This window comes from Hibiscus syriacus, unplaced genomic scaffold (assembly GCF_006381635.1).
Source record: "Hibiscus syriacus cultivar Baekdansim isolate YM2019G1 unplaced genomic scaffold, ASM638163v2 tig00012427_pilon, whole genome shotgun sequence".
NCBI lineage: Eukaryota > Viridiplantae > Streptophyta > Magnoliopsida > Malvales > Malvaceae > Hibiscus > Hibiscus syriacus.
In genome coordinates, this window is record NW_024062276.1 from 55,544 (window position 1) to 77,617 (window position 22,074).

Sequence of the window (22,074 nt, forward strand, 5' to 3'; positions counted from 1 at the left end):
CTGTAGTACAGTTGTTACCGATTATGTTAACCAAACCTGAGAAGAGAAGAGCTTACTTATGCCTTGAAAAGGCATTTTAGTTATTACAAAATCACTTTTAACTTAACTAGAATTGTTTAATTACTCCAACAGTTTGAGCGCCAATTGTTCAGGCTTTGCTCAGTGTTGGAGTTCACCGCACCCTGATGCCCTGCTGGTTCCGTGCCTAAAAAATCAACCAGATTTTCAGCATTCCCGTTGTCTGAGTGTAGAATATGAGAATCGAACAATGCAGTCGGAGCAAGGTTATGGAGAGATCCTGGATCCCTTGAGTCGAGATTCTTTTCACACGTTTCTTCTCCCACGTACAAACCGTTGGTGCTCAATGCATTAGTTCCTATGTTACTACCAGCCATGGAAGAACCTTCGTGGATGGACCCTGATGAGTTGATATTACTACTAGAGAATCCGGTGAAACCTCTGAGTACTATCGGGGCGATCGTGTTGTCACTGATCTTAGCCCCCATGGCTGCAGCTTTTTGTAGCAAGGCCGTGGCAGATGCGCAAGTTGACCCGATTGCAAGAGTAGATGCCAGTGATGTACTTGGATTGAAAATTTGATGTAAATTGCCGGACAGCATGACTCCAGTCGAGTTCAAAGATAACGGCCTTAGTGAACGGTTTGTGTTCTCATTCGAAACCGACAGATTCATCATCGTATTCGCATTGGAGCTTGAATCCGAGTAGGGCATTGATGAAGTAAACATCTCTTGTGCCTGCCTTTGCAACATTCCTTCGGTGGAGGCAAGGCCATGATTCCCCTTGTACTCTTCCTCGGTTAATGCATAACAAAAGGCTCTATGTGTGACAAAACTATCCTTCCTGCACAAGACCAAAGGAAACACAAATATCTATATCACCCTTCACATTTTACATAACCAAAACAATGGAACCAAAATGAAGCTCTACCTTGAAAAAGTCGTGCCGCAATCACAACGATATTCTCGGGTGCCACAGATCTTCGTGTGTGCCTTCCAGTCTGATTGAACAGCATACCGTTTGGAACACTTGTCACATTTCCATTTCTTTTCTCCATGCTTCCTGCAGAAGTGCTTCTTAATGCCGGTCAAGTCGCCTAGAGCCCGGCTCGGATCATGATGCACACAACTCGTTTCGGGGCATATATAAACCCTTTTCTTAACCTCTATACCTGTTCTTTGCTTCAGCTTCCAAGGCAAGTTATGTCCTCTTCTATGTAGTTGAAGGTTCTGATCTCTTTGAAACCCTTTATGACACACTTCACATATGTACCTGTTGATTGCCATTAGAGTCCTCGGAGATAATGCTACGACCTCCGCATTGGGATCTGAAAAATCACCAAGAGAGAGTCGAAAAACACGAAAAAGTGCAAATAAACTCGGCATTTATGTTTCACGTAAAGAACCATTTGTAGGAGCAAGAGAGAAGATATAAAGGTTTGCCTGCCTGGATTTCCTGGAAGACTTCTCTTCTTCTTTGAACTAGTGCCATGTTCAACAGGATTGGGACTCCCATTAGAAGATTGTGAGATGAAAGTTGCTTGAAATTGCTCACCTTTTTCAAAACCCTGAACAAACTTCGACATGTTTTAGCAGGCCTTGATATTAATCAATGTTATGAGTTAGAGGCAGTTTATAAAATATGAGAGGAGACTTGGCTAGCAGACAAAAGGAGAACGAAATTCCATACCAACCGCACACTCGAAGCAAAATCACGAGTTCGATTCGAATATAAAAGTTGACATTGAGAGAACTTGTCCTCGAAACAAATTCAACCTATCTCGATTCGAGACTTAATCAGGACAAAAAAAGGAAAGGGAAGACCATGGTCCATGCATGCATTGCAAAATAAGTTGGTCTGAATTCTTTGATAGCAACTTCTTCCATGTTAAAATAATATGAAAATAGACATTGTAAGAAGGGTCTGTTTGTCGTGTGTATGACCAAGTGAGGTCGTTGCATTAAATAACAAGTGATCTGTCAGCATTTGAATTGCAGGCGGTGGATCTTTGAAAGGTGTATTGCCGTTTACAGTTTTGGAAAAAAAATAAGAATTAGTTGAGAGATGTGAGGATAAGACAAAGGACAATGTAGAGGATGCCAAAGGAGAGATCCGTATAAAGGGACAAGTTTTGCCTTGTGTTACAATTATTTATGCCTACCTGCTTCCACTCATGCTTCACTTTCCATCTCTGTGTTTGGCATTCTTCGTTCTTGCTTTTGCTTTATACATACGGTTTGGTTCGTCCAAGGACGAAGACAAAATTATATGTTAGGAGACGAACTTTTAAAATTTTAGAATGGGTAAACTTCTAAAATTCTAGAGGGTGAAATCATATTTTCAATAAAAAATACATAGAAAAAAATCTAAAAAGTATGATAATTTTAAATTTTCAGGAAGACCATTGTCCCTGGACATCCCCTTCTATCTATTCCTGCCTGAGCTTACCTTATTTCTCAACGTTTTACCATTATCCCCTAAAGTTACTTGTTAAATAGGTACACATGTCTTTTATGTCTGAAAATGGGGAACCAATCCTTGAGTGATGATACCAACGGAGTATGAAAAATAACTATAACAAGATGTTGGGGAAATGATAGAACTGCGGTAAAAAAAAAAATTCTCTCCGTGTGACAATAAAAATGGGCACTCAAAATTTTGATTAGGTAGAAAACTCAAATTGAGAAAAATCGCAGGACGCAAATCTGGTATAAATTTATATTCCACTAGATGACTTAGGCCATGATATTTGACAACATGCTTCGAACTCTCTCTTCAATGGTTCGATTCATTCTCTCATCCACACCTTTTAATTACCATGTCCTAGGTAATTTTATATTTTTAATCTAATGATCATAATTAATAATTTATTTTAAATTATTTTTATTAACTTCATCAATCACAAGTTATTAATTTAATATACTTTTTAATATATTTATATTACAATTTATAAATATAAATTAATGACCACAGTTAATCATGTACCTTAAATAGTGAATAATTATTGTCACACTGTAATATCATAAATTCATAATCTCACAACTTTATCACTTGCAACGAAATAGTAAGTATCAGGTTGGATCAATATCATATCAGTTCAATAACAAGTCATATCATTTACGAGTTGAGTCAATTACAGGTCAGATTGATAGCAAATTGGGTAATTTCAATTATTTATCAGGTTAATCTCATGTTTACGTTCATATCAAATCAGATGCAGGTCAGATTCGGTTATCATATATTGAGCAAATACTAATGTGCAGGAAATCAAGAACATAATTTCCTCTATTCGATTTATAAGTTCGACGAAAACAAAACTCTATGTTGTTTATCAGCTAAACAATAGATGTAAGGCTCAAGTGTTTTACCTTTTACACCAGAAAGAAACTCTTTTCCAGTTAGGGTTTACGATCCTTTTTGGCTCATGTGACCTAACCTTTTATGCCACAACTCCAAGTATACGTTGTCAACATCAACATTGGTTTCTCTCTTGTGCAACTTCTCTCGCATTATATAAAAGTAGCGTTGCTTGCTTAGTTTAGATCAAGGAACTAGCGGAGGATTGTTCCTTCTAAAAAAAAATTAGATTCTCGTATAATTTAATTATTTTTTAACATAAAATACCACATAAATAATACCATTATCTCACGAAGAAAGTAAAAACTTTTTTTTATATTATTCTATACAAAAATATGTGGACCAGCTAAACCGATTGATTTTTTTTTTGTTTAAATTGAAAATTAATCTCCTTAAACACATGCATGATTTACATTTATTTATTTAAGTTAAATATTCAAATAAGAGTATAATATTTTTTTAATATTTTCAAATAAAAATTTATATTCTAAGATAATCAAATGCTTATGTACCTTATTAGTGTGTATATATTAAATATACTTATTATTGTTAATATAATTGAGTGTTATGTGTGTAATGATAAAGTACATTAAATTCCTATTAAGAGAATCAAGATTCAAATTTTGGAAATGGTTTTATTAAAAAAAGATCACGAGTCTAAAAATAGAATCAAACCCCAAATGTAATAACTCGCAATAAAATCAATGTCTACATCAATGAGGTTTCACTTAAAACATTTATTTCAAAACTTATATCTCGGACATTGTTAATGATTAAAAACTCTTCTGAACAAATACTACTTTATAACCGTCTCAGACTATTTGAAAAGAATTTATATGTCAAAATCTTAATTAAATACTATTTTGTAATCACTTTAGACTAATAAAAAAAACCTTATACGTCTAAGTTTGATGACAGAAAGTTGGCAAACTACATTACACTCCTAGTAAAATTAATTAAATTCAAACTTCAAAAATATTTTTATTGAAAGGAAAAAATTATAAGTCTAAAAATAGAATAAAATCCAAAAGGTAATGATTCATAACAAAATCAATGTCTACATCAATGAGATTTCACCTAAAACATTTGTTTCAAAAACTTATATTTCAAAGTTTGGTGAAAGAAAGCATACCATGTTAAAATTTCTTGTGTTTCATTGATTTTGCAAGAAAAAGTAGTGGTCTCAAAGAAATGTTTAGGTTGAATGATGAATACCAATCATTTTCATGATGTAATCTAAGAAAAATGATTTTTTTTGCATTTCAACTCGTAATGGAAATGGCCTACTAAAGTTGTGGTAATCTTATGTCAAACATCCTTAGAAATTGGGAATAAAAACAAAGAGTTGTGGGGGAAAAGAAAAGATATTTGTTAATAGCAAGTTGCTAACATACTAACGGAGAAAGTAACAAATCATAGATTGTTAAAATTAGTGTTATTCTCCTTTAAGGTTCTGGATTCGAATAACTAGTATATATAATATATGTGTATTATCAATAATTAAGAAAGATTACTCACAGCCCCCAAACTTTCCCTAGGTATTTATCCTAGAGACATCATACTATTCACTTGGTCCCAGTACCCGCACACCTATGCTTCACATAAACCTAGAAAAAAATCATTTACGTCATGGTATCTTCACATGCTAACTCAGGGTGAGAGGATGCAAAAACCCAACACTAGATCACTCAAACTATTAAAAGAAAACAAACTCTTCCTTTCTTTGAAAGAGCCTAATTTATTTGGGATAATAGCTATTTTTCTTATAAAAATATATATTGACTAAAACGTCACACGGCAGTTTACATATTGTTCTATAGATTTTTGTAAAAAAGAAACTTTGATATTGAGACACATTGAGAGTGTTCTATTTCTTTGTTCTTGATTGAACTCAATTGAACTTATCAAGTATTCTTTGTGGCGTTTATCCTATCTTTCGAACCTATCACTTTCCTATTTGTGTGTTAAAAGGAAATGGTCCCCTTTCTTATACAATAGAGTATGGAAATGTTTAATCGACCAAAATAAGTGTCCTTCCCATAAATAATACCCGAAATTTTACCGGGAAGACCACTCAGAGTCTATGAGTAGATATAATTTAAAAATGGTGCATTATAAAACAAGATAATGTGATTGTGGAACCAAAAACATCTTCAATAATAAATTAAGCACAACATAACCCATTTATGGATTCCATGACAGACATCATCTCAAACTACAATGTAAGAGTTGAATCAACAAATGGTGTTGATTGATCCTGAATTTGTACATGTAAATTTACACTTCAAATTACAACCAAAAAACGTTGCAACTCCCTCTCTAATTCTATATACAGCAGGCTTCAGGCTAGCAGCCATTATGATGCGGCAAAGGCACCGTTCGCGGTAGCTATAATGATGGTAATAGTGTCTGCTGTTGTCTCGATCGTGATAAACATAACGTAACTGCAATTTAAATTCCTGATAGCCAGTATCAGCAAAATTTCGTCACTGAAAGCTACGAGACATCCCAGAAATCTTAGGTTGAAGATGCTGCCAAAAGATCAAGTGATCTTTATCTTTTCAACATCTGAATCTCCCAATATATGTTAGCATCAAGCACCATACAAGTGTGATCAAAAGTGCAGCACCTCGCCCTCCTAAAAGCAGCCCTGCAAGAACAATCACTATCACACTCGCACTCAGATGCTGACCTGGTGACCCTCTCTCCACCTTTTCTTCTTTGACTCGTCCAATTCTGATTCCTCCCATTGAACTTGATCAGCCCTTAGTATCTCTTCTTCTTCTTCAAGCTCCTCCATTTTATGTATATCAGCTCCCCATTGATCCTCGTTTTTCTTCTTTCCATGTCTCAACTTCTTTGACACTAATTTCTTAATCAGATGACTTTTAATTCTTCCACTCCGGCTCAGTTCGTTCTTTTCCTTTGTCTCCATCTCCTCTACTTCTATCTGCGTTTCACCTGCGGAATCGAATTCCGATTCAAGAATCTGAATTTCCTGGACTCTATCATCTTCAAAATCAATCAACTCAAGAGAATCAGGGAGAACAGACGCTTGTTGTGCTGATGGTGTTTGTTTCCCTAAACCCAACAAACCCTCTCCGATCCAAGAACCCAACAAAATGGTGCAAGATTCCGGCGGCAAGAAACTAAAAACACTAGCCCCGACAAACTCTAATATCAATAGCGAGAATGCAGCAATCATGATCCAAAGCGTAAGCTGCCTGGTACTAACAGCTAGAGCCGCCACTATAATAACTTTAAACGCCGCACGGAACGCGATCATACTACTACCCGCGCATTCACTCTGAATCACCACTAATTTTCCAACATCTACACGAGGAGATTGTACCTGTTGATCGCAGGGAACGAAGGGGTCGAAGGGGTTTGAATCTGGGAAATGGAGTTCCTTTTAGGGGATTTTCTTAATCGATCACGGTTCTTGACAATAAGATCGACGAGGTAAGTCGGAAACCCAGTCTCCACCACGAGGGATCTGCCGCGTTTGGGGGGTAGTGGAGGTCAGCGACCAGCCGCGAGAAAAGGGTTGATTTGGCTTTCTTCCATGGAAAAGTCATGGTAAAGAAAACCCCTAAAAATCTGATTATTTTGTTGTGGAAGGAGAATGGGGAATTAAATTAGAAAGAAGACATGGTTGTTGGTTGGGACGATAATTAAAGTGGTGGACGCCTGACCCAACTCAAGAGCCCTAGTATATGGACACGTACTAGGGATAATAATGAATACATCTATGTTTAATACTATATGAGTCCCTTAACTTTTTATAATTAATGTGATGTTTGAATTGATAAAAAAATAAGAAAAAAATTCAGTTCATGAGATTTACAATCATGGCTTACTTAAAAATAGTTTGGTATTGTTTTTGAAAAATAATGTTAAAAAATATAATAGAAAAATATTTTTATAAGTACAGTTTAAATTTTAAAATTTAATTGATTAAGATTATTGTTAAAAATAATTTTGAAAATATAAAATATATATTTTAAACATTATATTGCCAATTAAAAATATAGCATTTAAATTATATTTACACTTATTCGTACTATGATATTTGAAATATGTCAATTTAAACTATAATAAAAATATATTTTAAGATAACTTATTAATAATATTTTTATACATAAAAATACGAAATCATACTTATATTGATATAAGTATATATTTATTTGTAAGTATTAAGATATTAAGAAATATACATATTTACAACGATACAAGTACCACAGCAAACTCCCTCACTGTAAATTATATGTGAGGAAGAAAAAAATTCCTTGTTATAGAATAAGCTTTTATTACTTGTAAGATAATATAATCCAACCATTTAATAAAGGTTAACATTGATATTTCCAACATAATAGAGCTTTTCAACCTCAAAAGCTTCAAAATCTCATCTTTTGTGTCTGAATCTAAAATCTCTTTTGAAACGCCTATTTTAGTTAAAAGTGCATTTGTTTGGGATTACTTTTACTTAAATAAGTGATTTTAATGTGTTAAAAACAATCCCAAGCAGGACCTTAGTTTCTTCTTAAAGTTCATTTGTTCATCGAAAATTACGAAATTTTTATGGAAAAATCGACAAATGACTCTTATCCTTTGCAATTGAAAAAGAAAAAAAAATTTGAAAATGGATGTGAATTGTTGCAAGCGGACATCAAATTTGATACAAATATATCATAACAATAATAATATAAAGGAAAACAAAAACTCAATTGTAAAGGTACACTGCTACGTTTACTCTGATTGGTTCGGCTGATAGTAGTCAAAACTGAAGAGGTTGGTGTCATGTCCTGCCTTACAACAGCTCCAAGGGCTGAATCGCAACTCCATTCCGTGCAGCTGGAAGGCGTCCCCATCTTCCTAGTCGGGGTTCCTGCAACAGCCAAGGTGTTTTAAGCATCAACAAGACTGACGATGATGCTACTAAAGGGAATACATATACTATTAGGAATTCCAATAACACAGCTGCTATATTCCAATGTCACACCTGCCATAAGATCTTAGAAACATATACATGCACCCAAAGAAGATATAAGATAATATATATATCACAGTAGCTCAGCTTAAACACTGTATAGTATAACAGAAGTTGCACCTCTTCTAAGTCACACATACACCATTTAATCTTTAAATGTTGTTTACACAAAACCAGCCAGTACCAGAAGTAGCACTTCTTTTAATATAAATTTTCCTTTAAAGAAAAAAAGTCGATACCTTCTAGGATTCTTAGGAACCTATATACATAACCAACAAATGGCAAAACAAATAATCTTGGAGGGAAACTGAGGCACCAAACCATTATTTAATTGAAAGATACTGTTCCCAAAGAGATATGGATGCTTTCCTGGGACAACTAAAAGAAAATAGGGGGGAAAATGCTTTATTAGGAGCCACCTACAGAATCAGCACACCAGGAAGCAATTATCATATCATGTTCTGTTTCTAGTTAATATTCGCAAACCTCATACAGAGTTCAGAAAAAGGAAAAAAATAAACATTAAAACATTAAGAGAAGATTTTTCCAGATAATGTTTAGGAAATATAATTCACCTGCCCTACACCGGCAACTAGGAACTGTCCAGATTTTGCAAAAGCGAGGGAATTAACAAACCCCACCTGTATCACAGAAAGGGATTTGTAAACAACAAAAATGAGGAGAAACGAATTAGGTGCAACAAGGATACAAGCATATGAAGGACTCAAACTCAATAGTACTCCAAAAGAAAAGCAAAACATATGAAAAACACATGAGATTCCATAGGATTAATCAGTGTTCACCTTTCTTAACAGTATGCTACTCATTCTTGAGATGTAGGCTTAATATATAATTAGTGAACCTTAAGGCTAAGCTAGAAAGGCCCAAAAGTATCATCTCATATAAAGCATCTAATCAAGACATTGAAAGCAAATTCTTCCATAGCCTTAATATTTTTGAATTTTAAGTCAATCCTCAATGCTAAAAGCAATGAAGAAATACCAGTATCCACTGATGTAGAAACTTTGAATTGACATAAAATGGACATTGTTATTCACTATATTTCTAACTTTCCAATTCAATTTTCTATTATACATAAGATCATCTAATTTACTGGTAAGATTTCTAATTCCATTCAAATAATTTTTTTAGTGGATCTATTTGATGATAAATAAATTTCAAAGATTATAAAGGGTATTCTCGCCGGCATAAAAGTTTCTCCAAGCCATGCTTCTAAATATCTTATAAATTGGTTCAATTTGACAAAAACTAGAAGTTTGAGGGCCAAAAGAAGCGAAAAGAAACTTATGTTAAAATGACTTTTTTTAAAGTTCGAAGACCAAAAATGTCATTAGGCCTATATAATTATTATTTTAAAATATTCACATGCATTTTATGTGACAATAAATACTAGTATTTCCGAAGGGTGTTCGTTTGAGTAGAGAAAATAGATATATGAAAATAATAATTACTTCAGTGACTTCTATTTAGTATGCACAAAAGGTCCAGTCGAAATGGATAATTCAATAGCCTAAACATGCAGTAGAAAACGATGGTAAACTCTTAACCAAGGTATTGAGTGACATTAACTTACCAATGGAACGTCATATAAAGGCCGGATGTCCTTTTTCCCAGTCTCAACGGCCCATAATCGAATGCAACCATTACCAGCTCCTGATGCAACAAGGTCAGTGCCTCTACAAACACTGATTGAACTGACCCAGGAATATGTTGACGAACAATTATAGCCCTCAATTTTGTGATCGCCATTTTCTACAGTGTAGTATGAAGCAAATTAATCAAACAGGTTAGAAGGCTGTTCAGAGAAGCTAAAATCATGTTTAAAGCTGGGCCAAATATGTTCCTTTCAAGATTCAAAACAATTTCTTACAAGCGTTTAAATAGAGAGAAGATTAAAAGCAAAACAAAAAGGAGAAAAAACTAAAAGAATCTTTAAGAAACAAAAACATAACAAAAGAGGTGTCCAAGTGCTGTGCTACTCAGCCCACTTCAGGCAAGGCTTAGACTAAGATATTTTAAGCTTGATTGTGTTCCAAAGGTACTACTTTATTAACCATATCAGACATTTTGTTTTAACCCTAGTCTAATATATACAGAAAACATTAAAATGATCATTTAAAGTATTTATTTAAGTATTTAGAAGATAAAACATATATGTATTTATATGAATGGACATATTGGACTTAGATTTGATAAGTTTAGGCCTAGATTTCCAAAATACAAATTGGAGTTTGATAAGAACCAATAGACAGAATTGATGATGAGAAACTAAAAAGATGATTAAATTTTCCAATTGATCATATTACCAAAAAAATGTTTACGACTGCATTAGCTCTGGTCAGATTAAAAACAAATCAATTATAATGTGCGCACAAACAGGCACAACTGAGAGAATGTTACTGAGATTCTCAAAGGCCAACATGTAGGCACCTCTAAAGTTTATCAGGTATAAGTTAGCAAGGAATAATATAGGTTTGACCGTTCAATAGCAAAATTACTTTCAGAAACCAATTGACAGCAGACATGCAAACACACGGAAAATTAAAAACACTAATCATTCATCTTATCATAAATAATTACTTCAACATTACACATGGTGAGATTAAAAGTTAACGTAAATATATATAATGCGCAATAATCTAGGATTTAAAAGAATGTCACCTCAAATTCCATGTGGACTACCATCTAGCTAATAAAACATAAGATGCATGATATACAGGTTTAACTGAATATTTTTTTATTACCTAAACCATTATCAGGGATATTTTCACTGCCATTTTGTTCAACATTTTGGCCAGCAGGCAGCAGAGCATGAGCGTTCTTAACAACGTATACAGGCTTCTTTCTTAATACATTCCAAAGTTGAATACTCCCATCATCCGAACCAGATAAGAATTCATCATTGTTAATAAAGCAGCAGCACTCCAAAGATGTTGGTGGAGGACGAAAAACCAATCGAGACTGATCAAGAACCTATTTAGCATGGTTCATTACAGATGGCTGTCAGATATGGAGAAGAAAAGAAACAACATGGTATCCATCTAGACTAAAATTAAATGCCAGAAATTCCAATAGTAGTTCAAGACAGTGCTCAGATTACAAGAGATGGAGGGGCCTTAAGGTGTGAATATTAGAAGATATCCAACAATTTTGATTGCAATGGAAACACAAGTGAAGTTTTAGTGCAAGCATTACTCCACCTCACATATTTATTTTTTCCATAATTATCTACTTGGATAATGAGCTAAAACTTCAAAATCATATTTACCTTAAACAACATCATACATCGATCACGTCCAACAGTCAATACACGTTCTTTCCTTAGGCAATCAAGGGTCAACACTTCACTTTCATGACCACATATTGTATCAATATAAGCTCGGTCCTCCATGTTCCAATACTTGATCGTCCGATCAAACGATCCAGAAAAAAGATCTGTGGTACCTTGCCTAAAACTTAAACATGATAAAGGTTTTTGATGACCTGAGAATGCCTGTTGAGCACAAATGAAAGACCAGATTGAGAAAATTGCACACTTCATTATTGAAAAACAGGTACAGGTTAAGTACTGAGATGCAGTAAATAATATCTAAACTAAAAACAAAAACAGGTAACTTTTTTTTTCTTTTACTAATAGGTTTTTTTTCTTTTAGAAAAAGTATACAATATCATCTAGCATATCTGCCAAGTTTGATAAACAAGGCAGAATTACCTGTAAATGCTCTCTTGTCCGAACATCCCATAGATGAACGTGGCGGTCTAAGCCTCCACTTGCCAAATATCGACCATCCGAACTAACAGCCAATGCTAAAACACTTTTACTATGCTTTTTAGATCGACCTCGTGGATCCTTGGCCCCGTGACTTTTAAGAATATCTTCACTGGGCCACTGGTACCTTACAGTTTTCCCACTTTCTACATCCCACTGTATAATAGTACCGTCTTTGGATGCTGAGAAGCCTTTCAAGTCATCGTCAGAGAGAGCTACAGCGGTAACAGATTGTCGATGCTTGACCAAGACTTTAAATCCATCAGCAGTTTCTGGTTTTTTAATCCTGAGTTGAGTACATTCAATAATTTAACCATCTAAAAGGACAATCTCTCAGTGACAAATCAAAAGTGCTCCTACGATAATTCCATAGTTTAAAGATACAGGAAAAGAGGAATTCTTTTTTACCTGGAAGCTATGACTCTCCTAATCCTGCCACTCTCCTCAAGCTGCTCCTGCTGTAAAATCTTGGCCACAAGCGAATCCCTAGCCTCTTCCTCTTCCGTTTCCTCGTCCCCATCCTTGTCTTCTATCTCCTTCCTTGCTATTGCGCGCATCTTATCCAAAAGCTCAGTCGCCACCCTTTTCCGAATCTCACCAGGGGTCTCCTCAATCTCATCCTCATCCTGCTCTCCGCCGCTCGCGTCGGAACCCCCCAGAATCTTTGCCTCCTCATCAGAACCCCCAGACTCAATGTCATCGTCCTCGTAGGCCATTTTCCGCCGCTTCTTGCTCTCCGTCTCGAAGAAGGGATCGCTTTTCATCGAAAATTTCTTCCCCTTAGGGCCTCCTTTTGGGGCCGATGAGCCCCGCATCTTCTCATTCTTGCTCTTCATGCTTCAACAATCAGTGATGAAGGAAACAAAATCAATAAATAAATGAAGTGTTAATTGAAAATCCCAAAGAGAAGAGAAAGCAAGGGTTTAAGAGTAGGGTTTTTCTGTAAGAAATATGGTTTATGTACTTATGTCAACTGATCTAATACGGGTCGGATTTCGAATGCGATTGAAATTTTGGATAGTAACTGAAGCCGCAAAAGAAAATAATGGGTTAATAGCATATTTGACCCCTAAACTTCCATCGAATACACAATGCGATACCTAAATAAAAAAAGGAAAGTCTAATTTGGTACTGTTCTATTTCTTTGTGTATCTAATCTACCCCAAAGCCTTGACTCCGTTGTGCTCACTTGGCAACATCATGAGTCGCTCAGGGCGGAACCACATAAGATAGAGATTGAGTAGCCTAGCTCCCTCAACTTTAATTATTTTTAGGTAAACAATGCATTAATCACTCAACTACCACTACATTTTGGTTTCATTAAACTAATGGTTAAAATACACAAATATTTCCCCAACCATAGGGTATTACTTTGTTGAGTCTCATGATTATTAAAAGTTACAAAATGATCGGTATTACTTTGTTGAGTCCCCCGACTATTAAAAGTTACAAAATGATTATCCGACTATTCATACGTTCTAAACTCATCTTTTCCATTAAAAAATGATGTTCGTCTGATATGAACGTTAATCTATCAACCGAGATATGATAAAACTTTATCCCAATATCATTTTAATTGTACTTTGTGGATCAAATATTTGTTTACATTATGTTGTCAAACCAATGCTTGAAACATTATGCTAACGAGCCAGTGCTTGAAAGCAACGACAATGGCAGTTAACATCATTAAAATATGATTTTATTATATCTTAGTCACTAGGTCAAAGTCCAATATAGATGGATGTCAATTTTTCAACGGAAAATGAATTTTGGAATACATGAATAGTTGGATGATCTTTTTGTAACTTTTAATAGTCAGGTGACTCGACAAAACAAAGTCTTATAATCAGTGGATCATTTGTAACTTTTAATAGTTATGAGACTCAACAAAGTAATGTCTTACAGTTGTGGGTCCATTTGTATATTTTACCCAAAATTAACATTAGTGTTGACATGTCACCATAAGGTAATGTTACGTCGTAATTGAAAGAAAAAATCATCTATTAATTTTTAATAGCGGAAGACCAAAATGAAACTAAAACATAACATTAGTGATATGTTTGAAAAAGGAAAATAAATGATTGACCAAAACAAAACCAAAGTGATAATTAGATAATTGAGTAGTTTAAAGTTTCTATTGGCTTTAAAGTTAATCAAATTAATCTTAACAAGTTTTCTTATTTAATCATTTTTTAGGTCGTATAAGTTTAACTTGGTCTGGCACACTAGATTCTTTAAGCAAGGTCTAGGGGTTCGAATATTGAATTTGCGAATGGAGCAAACTGAGTTGGTAAAGTCGTCCCATAATGGACTCTGCAAAATCGGATTTGAATTAGTCAATCAATAGATCGGATGGATACCAGTGATTAACTAAAAAAAAGCTCTCCCTTGATGTTTTTGGTATAAATATTTTTTAGGCCCTACAAGCTTTAAAATTAGACAAATTAAACTCTAACTCTCCTCGTTCTTTTGATTTAAATAATAATTCTCAAGTCTGTATAAAATTTACAGTTAAACAAATTGACCTCCTCCGCCCCTAATAACACTTTCTACCTCCACACCGGTGTTGAATATCCCCCAACTTATGCATAAAAAATTGCAATCTTCTGAAAAATGAGCAAATGAGGAGATTTGGAATAGCAAGAAGATTCTAACCAAGAACTTGAAGAGTTTGTAAACTTTCTGATCAACACCAAACATAAATTTAAATGGATGACTTGTTCGAGCGTGGATTTAACAAAAATATCTTAAAAAGAACAGGTACAACAGCAAATATTTTGCATCTATTTTATGTGTTGAATCATAAAAATTTTGACATTTGAACAGAAAAGGTACAAACTTGTTTGTTACATCTCAATACCCCAATTTTGGCCACTTTCTCACCACCTTCATCTTGTAAATGTTAAAAAAAGTAAGAAAAAGGCCACAATGAATGAATATATATAGAGCAGCTAGCTTCTCTTGCGAATTGATTTATCCCTGTAAAAAGCAAAATTTGGGTACTTTGTCATACTGGTTCCTTAATGTGATCTGAGAATGTTCAATCTGTGTTCATGTTGAGTTCGGCAAAGAGGTGCCTGCAGAAGGGAGTTCAGTCATGGTGGTACTTGCTCATCCAATCTGCATCAACCGTAGAGCTGTCAAACCTGATCTAAATACCAAAAACTCACCTAATTTGTTCAAACCTGAACTAGAATCAAATCAATGTGATCACAAAACAATAACTTTGAACCGATCAACTCAAAAACAACTAAATCCAACGAACTAGAAAGAAAATGACTCAACCTAAAATGTTTCAAACCCAAATGACAAAAAACTGATAAAAGAAATCCAAACTCAAATTAAGAATAATTTTATTTTTAAAAAAGTATTAATGTAATTAAAATATAAACATATAAGCAGTCTACTAATATTTAATATTCTTTTTTAAATTGTTTATGTGCTTTTATATACCTTTGAAGATCATATTTCTTAACCATGAGTATCCTTTTAATCATATAAAAACATATGAAATGTGAGCTATTCTCTATCAAATATTTTTTATGATATTGAAAATCAAAATGGAAGATATGCTATGAGTTGACAAGATAGCAATTTTGACTAACCTAATTACAGATAAAAAAAATCTGACCTTATCTACCAAATTCATTCAAGATCCAACTTGATTTGACTTTATATGTCAATGACTTGAACTCGAGAATGATCTAATCCGTTCGAAGGTCAAACCTAAATGACTAGAATCAGAGATTAAAAGAACCGAAAAAATGACCAGGACAGCAGGAACCAATGCAATCTGAACCAAACCCAACCCGACCACTCATTCGACACTGCAAATCAATCATTGAGAGAATTCATTCATATTATGGATATCATCTCAAACACATAAAATGCTTTCCTTCCTAACCCATATTCAACACTTACACCCGAGCCTAAGTAATAAAGCATATAGTAATAAAGTAACACAAGCAAGCCATTCAATATATGATCAATTCATAAAGCCTCTAACAGTTTGCAGTCATCTTAGAAGATGAATACCAAACTGAGCAGTGTATAAATTACAACTGGAAGAAGTGAAATTAGAAAGGATTTGAACTCACATTGCTTTCCATTCACTGCAGGAAGTCCATAATCAGCAAGCAGGTACGAAAGGAAAATTTCATTCCAGATATCGGGGTAAGCCAGGAAGACACCAATGGCTACAATCAGGTACCAATGGTTTGTCACTCCACTCACCCACATGTGCATCTCTCCGGAAGGCTGACATGGAAGTTACTTGCAGAATGGCTATAGGAACAGTCATATTCTTTACCACCTCAAATATAGTCTCCGAGAAAATGCTTTGATCCCTCCCTTCGGTTTCTGACAACGGGTTCTGAGTCACGTTGCAAAACCTGCGGGATTTTTCACTGATGCAGAAACCAAAAATAGTAATGATTTATAGCCTGACGAACATATTTTTCATTTGGAAATTAACCAAATAAGCAAATATTGTAATAGATAACTCAAAAGTCTTTTATCAGAAGAATGAATAATGAAAAAATAATTAGGAAACTGTCAAGCAGATATCAAATTGTGAAACTGTTCAACTTTTTACATATAAACCAATCCAGGGTTGTTTGCTGGAAAAGAGCAAAGGCTGCAATATTTGTGTACGTGTGCATCCCACTGATAAAAGGAGAACAATCCAAAATATGGACAAAAAACATATTTAATTTAGCAACCAAAAGGAGTTCACTTTGGGCGTGTTTTCTGAAAGAGCATCATGGTGCAGCAGAGCCTTCCGCTCAGTCATAGGTGCAAATGTTCTCCAACTCAAAAGGGCTGAGTTCAAATTCCCCTTCCCCCAAAATTATACTTGATCAAAGAGAAACAAAAGGACAGAAGAAGCATCATAGTATTATTGGTTACCTCCAGTGTGATGGCTCGAATGTTCGGAAGAAGACAAGTGTTCTGTTTGCGTCAATCGTGTTCTCAACCCATGATGCCCAAGTACTTAATGCCGTTTTATATGCTGCAGGAATTGAAATTCCAAGCTTTACTGAGTTCCCAACCTGGAAGTAGCAACCACTGCCAAACAAAGACATTTATGAAATTTTCTTATATGGGTATGGAAAAGCATCTAGGAAATGTCATTTCAGCTAGTCATAGTAAGTTCATAGGATAGTAAATGGTAAGAAAAAACACATTTTACAAACAAATATTAGCATACAACAGAGAAGGCCAGTGCGCCCCCACCAGTATCCTCTTTCAGTTTAGAATATTTTGAATTGTACGCTTCAAGCATCAATTTAACTAATCATTCAAATCAACACAGCAAATAGTAACTATACCGACTTTGCGTTTGTCAAAATTATGAAGGTAAAGCATCAATTCCGTAAAGCAAACTGAAGAAACACTAGACGAGGCAGTAAAAAAGGAGAAATGTTTATTGAACAAATTGCAAGAGGGGAAAACTTAGGTGAAAAAAATACATGAAGGTAATCATGAACTATTTCTTAGTTTCCAATCAACATTTTTTATACATTAGTTTCCAACCTTCAAAAAGGGAAAAAGCTGTAAGTTAAGAGTAGAAGGGATTCAAATTGAAAAATAAGAACCATAAGAATTCATGTAGAAATTATGAAACATTCTCGTTAATTATTATCTTATAAAACTTCAGTCTCAAACTCTTCAGTTGAGGCCAAAAGATACATTATCAAATAATTGAATCATTGCAACCTAATAACCCATAAACTATTATTAATTGAAGTAGACTAATCCCAGTTCAAGTAGTATCAATTACCCACTTAAATTATGTAAATTTGGAAAAATGATAATGCAAAAGAGAGTAGACACTGTTTTGTAAGTTCTACCAAAATTATTCGTAAGAACCCAGATACTAGAGGAGATTGCTCTAGAATTAAACATGAAATTAAATATTTTTCATGATATAAGTTTATAGATAGACTGAAGGCAACTTACGTTTCAAAGAGCTTCCCTGGAACCCACCATTGTCCAGTGTTGAATATGAGAACATCTGCATTAATCCACTCATTGCTAATATCATCCAGTTTATCCAACTTAAGGGTTGATCTAACACGCTTTGGTGCATGCCTAGGCATCCAACCATGTTGCACCAAGAAAACTGAGCGAAAGAACTCAATGGTAAAGTTGAAGGAAGCAAACCGAACACCAAGAAATCTGATACGTTTTGTTATCCTATTGCCATTAACTTCATAAACACTCTTCTTATCTTCTACTCCGGTCATGAGCAAGCATATCAATGATTCCCACTGCGTTCTACTCATAGAATCTCCAACAAAAACAATCCTCTTATCTCGAAGCATTTCCAGAACATTGCGAACGTTAAACCTTCGAATATCACAATCTTTTGGTTTCCATCTCCATTTAAGATAATCTTTATCTTTCCTTCCATTTCCCAAGCAATTGAATCCTTGTTCCACAAATGGACAATCTGAAGCATTGTATAAGGGGTAATAGTCATCTATAATCCAGCTTCCATCAAAAAAATCACAAACATTTCTTGAATCATTGAATTTTAACACACCATATCCATGAAATGCTCGAGTCAGACTAGGGAGAACATATATATAACCTCCATTAAGTAGTATAATAAATGAAAGCAAAGCCCCAACGAGAACAAGGACAGGAAACAAGCGTGAAACCCAACCTGAGTTATGATAAATTCTAGGACTATGGAAACACAAAGGTTTAGTGCTTAGAACATTCAAAGCTTTGGGGCTTGAAACATTCAAAATTCTGGGGCCTTCAGCATTCAATGCCCTTCGGTTAAATGATGTACTACTCAAGTTATTCACCATCTCAATCAATTCATAATGCCAGTATATTCAAAGAACCATTCTTGAAACTAGGCAATTTTCTTTTACCATCTTGGCTTACCAACATTCAACAATCTCCCAACCAAAAACAATGAAAAGTTTATAACTTGAAGATCTTCAATAGCCCTTTTCTCTATAAACAACTCCAAACACATTATAGAATCGATCCAATACAAGTACCAGACTAACGATTCACAAAATTTCACCACCAGTTCAGATCAATGTTCGCCCATTCAGCCCACGTAAGTACAAGAGTTTCACAGTAGAGCAAGACACCACGTCAAAGTAAAACATTCAAGTACAAAGAAACCAACACACCTATACATATCTAACATTCAAATTACAGCTTTTACAAAAATTCAGGCAAATCTATCGTCTACATGACAACCCATTTCCCAGCAGTGGCAAATAAAACAAAGTGGGTTTTTCCCAAATCTCAAGAAAAACAAACCCGGATTCACAGAATAAAGAATTTCAACAATCGTGGATGAATTGAAGAGAACGAAGAAGAAGGAAGATCTTACTTAGCTTTCGGATGAAGGCAAAGTTAGATAGAAATATAGCATTCAATGAGTGAGAAATGACAGGATGGAAAGAAATGGGAGAGATGAGAGGGGTGTGAAGCGAAGCAGATCGGAGAGGTGGTTAAGAGAATACGACAGCAATACATAAAAATGACTATACTACAAACATTAGTCACCAACTTATTACATCTATTCGATTAGGAGTTATAAAAATCTTGTTGTGGGGGTAATCCTCGCTCGAATAACTCGTGTTTGTTTCATGTAATTTGTTTTTCGAAAAATATTTTTTCGTGTTTGTTTTACGTAATTTGTTTTTAGGAAAATGTTTTTAGTGTTTGATTGGAGGAAAATTAGTTGATCAACGTAAAACATTTTCCTGATCAACAAAATTTCCTTTGTATTTTCTGAAAAATAATTTATGATCTGATTTTTCGTAAATCATTTTCTGAATTTTTCACTTTAAAAATAAATACTCAAAATAATTTTATTTTATGAATTTATATTAATAAAATTTTTAATATCATTTTAATCAAAATATTAATTATTAAAATATTTAAAATATATTTATTAATATTTCTAATAATATAATATTATATTTTTATTATAATAAAATAATCAATTATATTATAATAATATAAGATAATATATTATATTTTTAATTTAATAATATATAATAAATTATTAATAAAATTTATATTATTAGTAATTTCATAGAAATAATATTATTAAATTATTAATAATGAATAATATTATTTATATATTTAATATCAATATAATAATCTAATAATATTTTAATAAATATATTTAAAATATAATAATTAATATTTTAAAATATAATATAACATTATTACTTTAATAAATAATTAATATAATTTATAATATTTTTATTTGAATAAAATATACCAATATTAATATTTTTATTTATAAAATTATAAAAATAATAATTAATAATTAATAAATTATTTTAATATTTTAAAAATAATAATATTAGGTTTTATGATAAATAATATTATTTATTGTATTTAATATTTGTAATAAATAATTTTTAAAAAACTAATCAACTAGTGAAAAAAATTTAAACAACATCTTCCAAACATCGTAAAACGTTTTCTAGAAATGTAATTCATTTTCTAGAATTTAAATTCCAACAATTCATTTTCCAAAATTCAATTTCTAAAAATTAAATTTAAGCCAAACAAACGAGTTCAATTTACTAATCTACCAACGGAAATATTAAACGCTAAACTTCACAAAGCTCAACGTATAGCGACCATTTGTTGTCTATTTTTTATTCATTTATTATATGACCCAAAATAAAAATAATAATAAAAACAAACAACTAAGTAAATTATTTGCAAGAGAACCCAACTAGACCCATAATCTTAACTATGATAAAACCCTATGATTTCTCTAATACTGCACTAAGTCCACGTCTTTTATTTTATTCTAAAAATTCATCATGCCGCTTCCTGTAGTGGATACTATATACCATATAATTCAAGTATTGGATCCCTAATAAAGGAATGATCCATAATAGAGGTCCAATCATAAGTGGGTGGACATTTGACAAAGTTTTCTTGAAATTTTAATGATATTATGTTTTTTAAAAAATATTTTTTTTTTAAAAAAAACAAAAATTTTAAAATAATGTATCATATGTCATATTTTGAGTTGTTAACATATTTTTTAACGAACAATAAAATTGATCTTAAAATGGTTATAGAAAAAACGATAGATACTTAATTTGATCAGAAAAGTTAAACGCCTAAAGTGAATAAAATATAATTTAGTCATTTATTTTTTAATTAATCCAAAAAATTTAGATTATTTTAAAAAACTTTTATCAAAGATTAATATCTAAAATAATAAAAATAAGAGAAAATAACTTCAGTCACCGAAAATGCCTTATCATATACGATTTTAACCAATTTTTTTTGGATTTGCGAAAATGACCAACAAATTCGTAACGCGATCTCAAATTCGCAACGCGAACTCCAATTTCGCAACACATGTTTCAAAATCGCAACGCGAATAAGTAAATCACGTGAATATGTAAATCGCAACACAGAAGTCAAATTCGCAACGCTAATTACCGATATAGGTAAACAGTACTATCGCAACGCGATTTTCGTTTTCGCAACGCGATTCTTCAAAATCGCAATGTGAATTTCATTTCCGCAACGCTAATTACCTATATCGGTAATTAGCGTTGAGAAATTCGAGTTGCGAATTTGGAGAATTCGCGTTGTGATTTACATATTATCGTTGCAATTTAACTATTCACGTTGCGAATTGGAAAATCGCTACGCGAATTTCGTTTTCGCAACGCTAATTACCTATATCGGTAATTGTCTTTGCGAAATTCAAGTTGCGAATTTGGAGAATTCGCGTTGCGATTTACATATGATCGTTGTGATTTACCTATTCGCAACGCTAATTACCGAAGTAGGTAATTAGCGTTGCGAAATTCAAGTTGCGAAAACAAAATTCGCAATGCGATTCTCCAAAATCGCAACGCGAATTTCGTTTTCGCAACACTAATTACCAATATCGGTA

The 22,074-nt window shown here is 33.4% G+C and overlaps 3 protein-coding genes across 3 annotated transcripts; all 3 read right to left on the minus strand.

Annotated features, from left to right (window-relative positions):
• Positions 1-116: 116 nt before the first annotated feature.
• On the minus strand, positions 117-1,603 carry LOC120205401 (zinc finger protein GAI-ASSOCIATED FACTOR 1-like). The gene is made up of 3 exons (XM_039205289.1): positions 1,465-1,603; positions 1,011-1,345; positions 117-890 (listed from the first exon to the last, which is right to left on the minus strand). Exons 1-3 carry the CDS (start codon positions 1,601-1,603, stop codon positions 117-119), a joined length of 1,248 nt encoding a protein of 415 aa, XP_039061220.1.
• A 6,512-nt stretch (positions 1,604-8,115) lies between these two features.
• Positions 8,116-13,077, minus strand: LOC120205406 (U3 snoRNP-associated protein-like YAO). Its single transcript, XM_039205296.1, has 7 exons — positions 12,564-13,077; positions 12,099-12,441; positions 11,655-11,879; positions 11,131-11,359; positions 9,960-10,138; positions 8,941-9,006; positions 8,116-8,263 (listed from the first exon to the last, which is right to left on the minus strand). The coding sequence occupies exons 1-7, from the start codon at positions 12,989-12,991 to the stop codon at positions 8,186-8,188; spliced, it is 1,548 nt and encodes a 515-aa protein (XP_039061227.1). The 5' UTR covers positions 12,992-13,077; the 3' UTR covers positions 8,116-8,185.
• Positions 13,078-14,916: 1,839 nt separating this feature from the next.
• LOC120205408 (protein trichome berefringence-like 7) lies at positions 14,917-19,643 on the minus strand. The gene is made up of 4 exons (XM_039205297.1): positions 18,117-19,643; positions 17,064-17,222; positions 16,253-16,561; positions 14,917-15,275 (listed from the first exon to the last, which is right to left on the minus strand). The coding sequence occupies exons 1-3, from the start codon at positions 18,974-18,976 to the stop codon at positions 16,312-16,314; spliced, it is 1,269 nt and encodes a 422-aa protein (XP_039061228.1). The 5' UTR covers positions 18,977-19,643; the 3' UTR covers positions 14,917-15,275; positions 16,253-16,311.
• Positions 19,644-22,074: the final 2,431 nt, after the last annotated feature.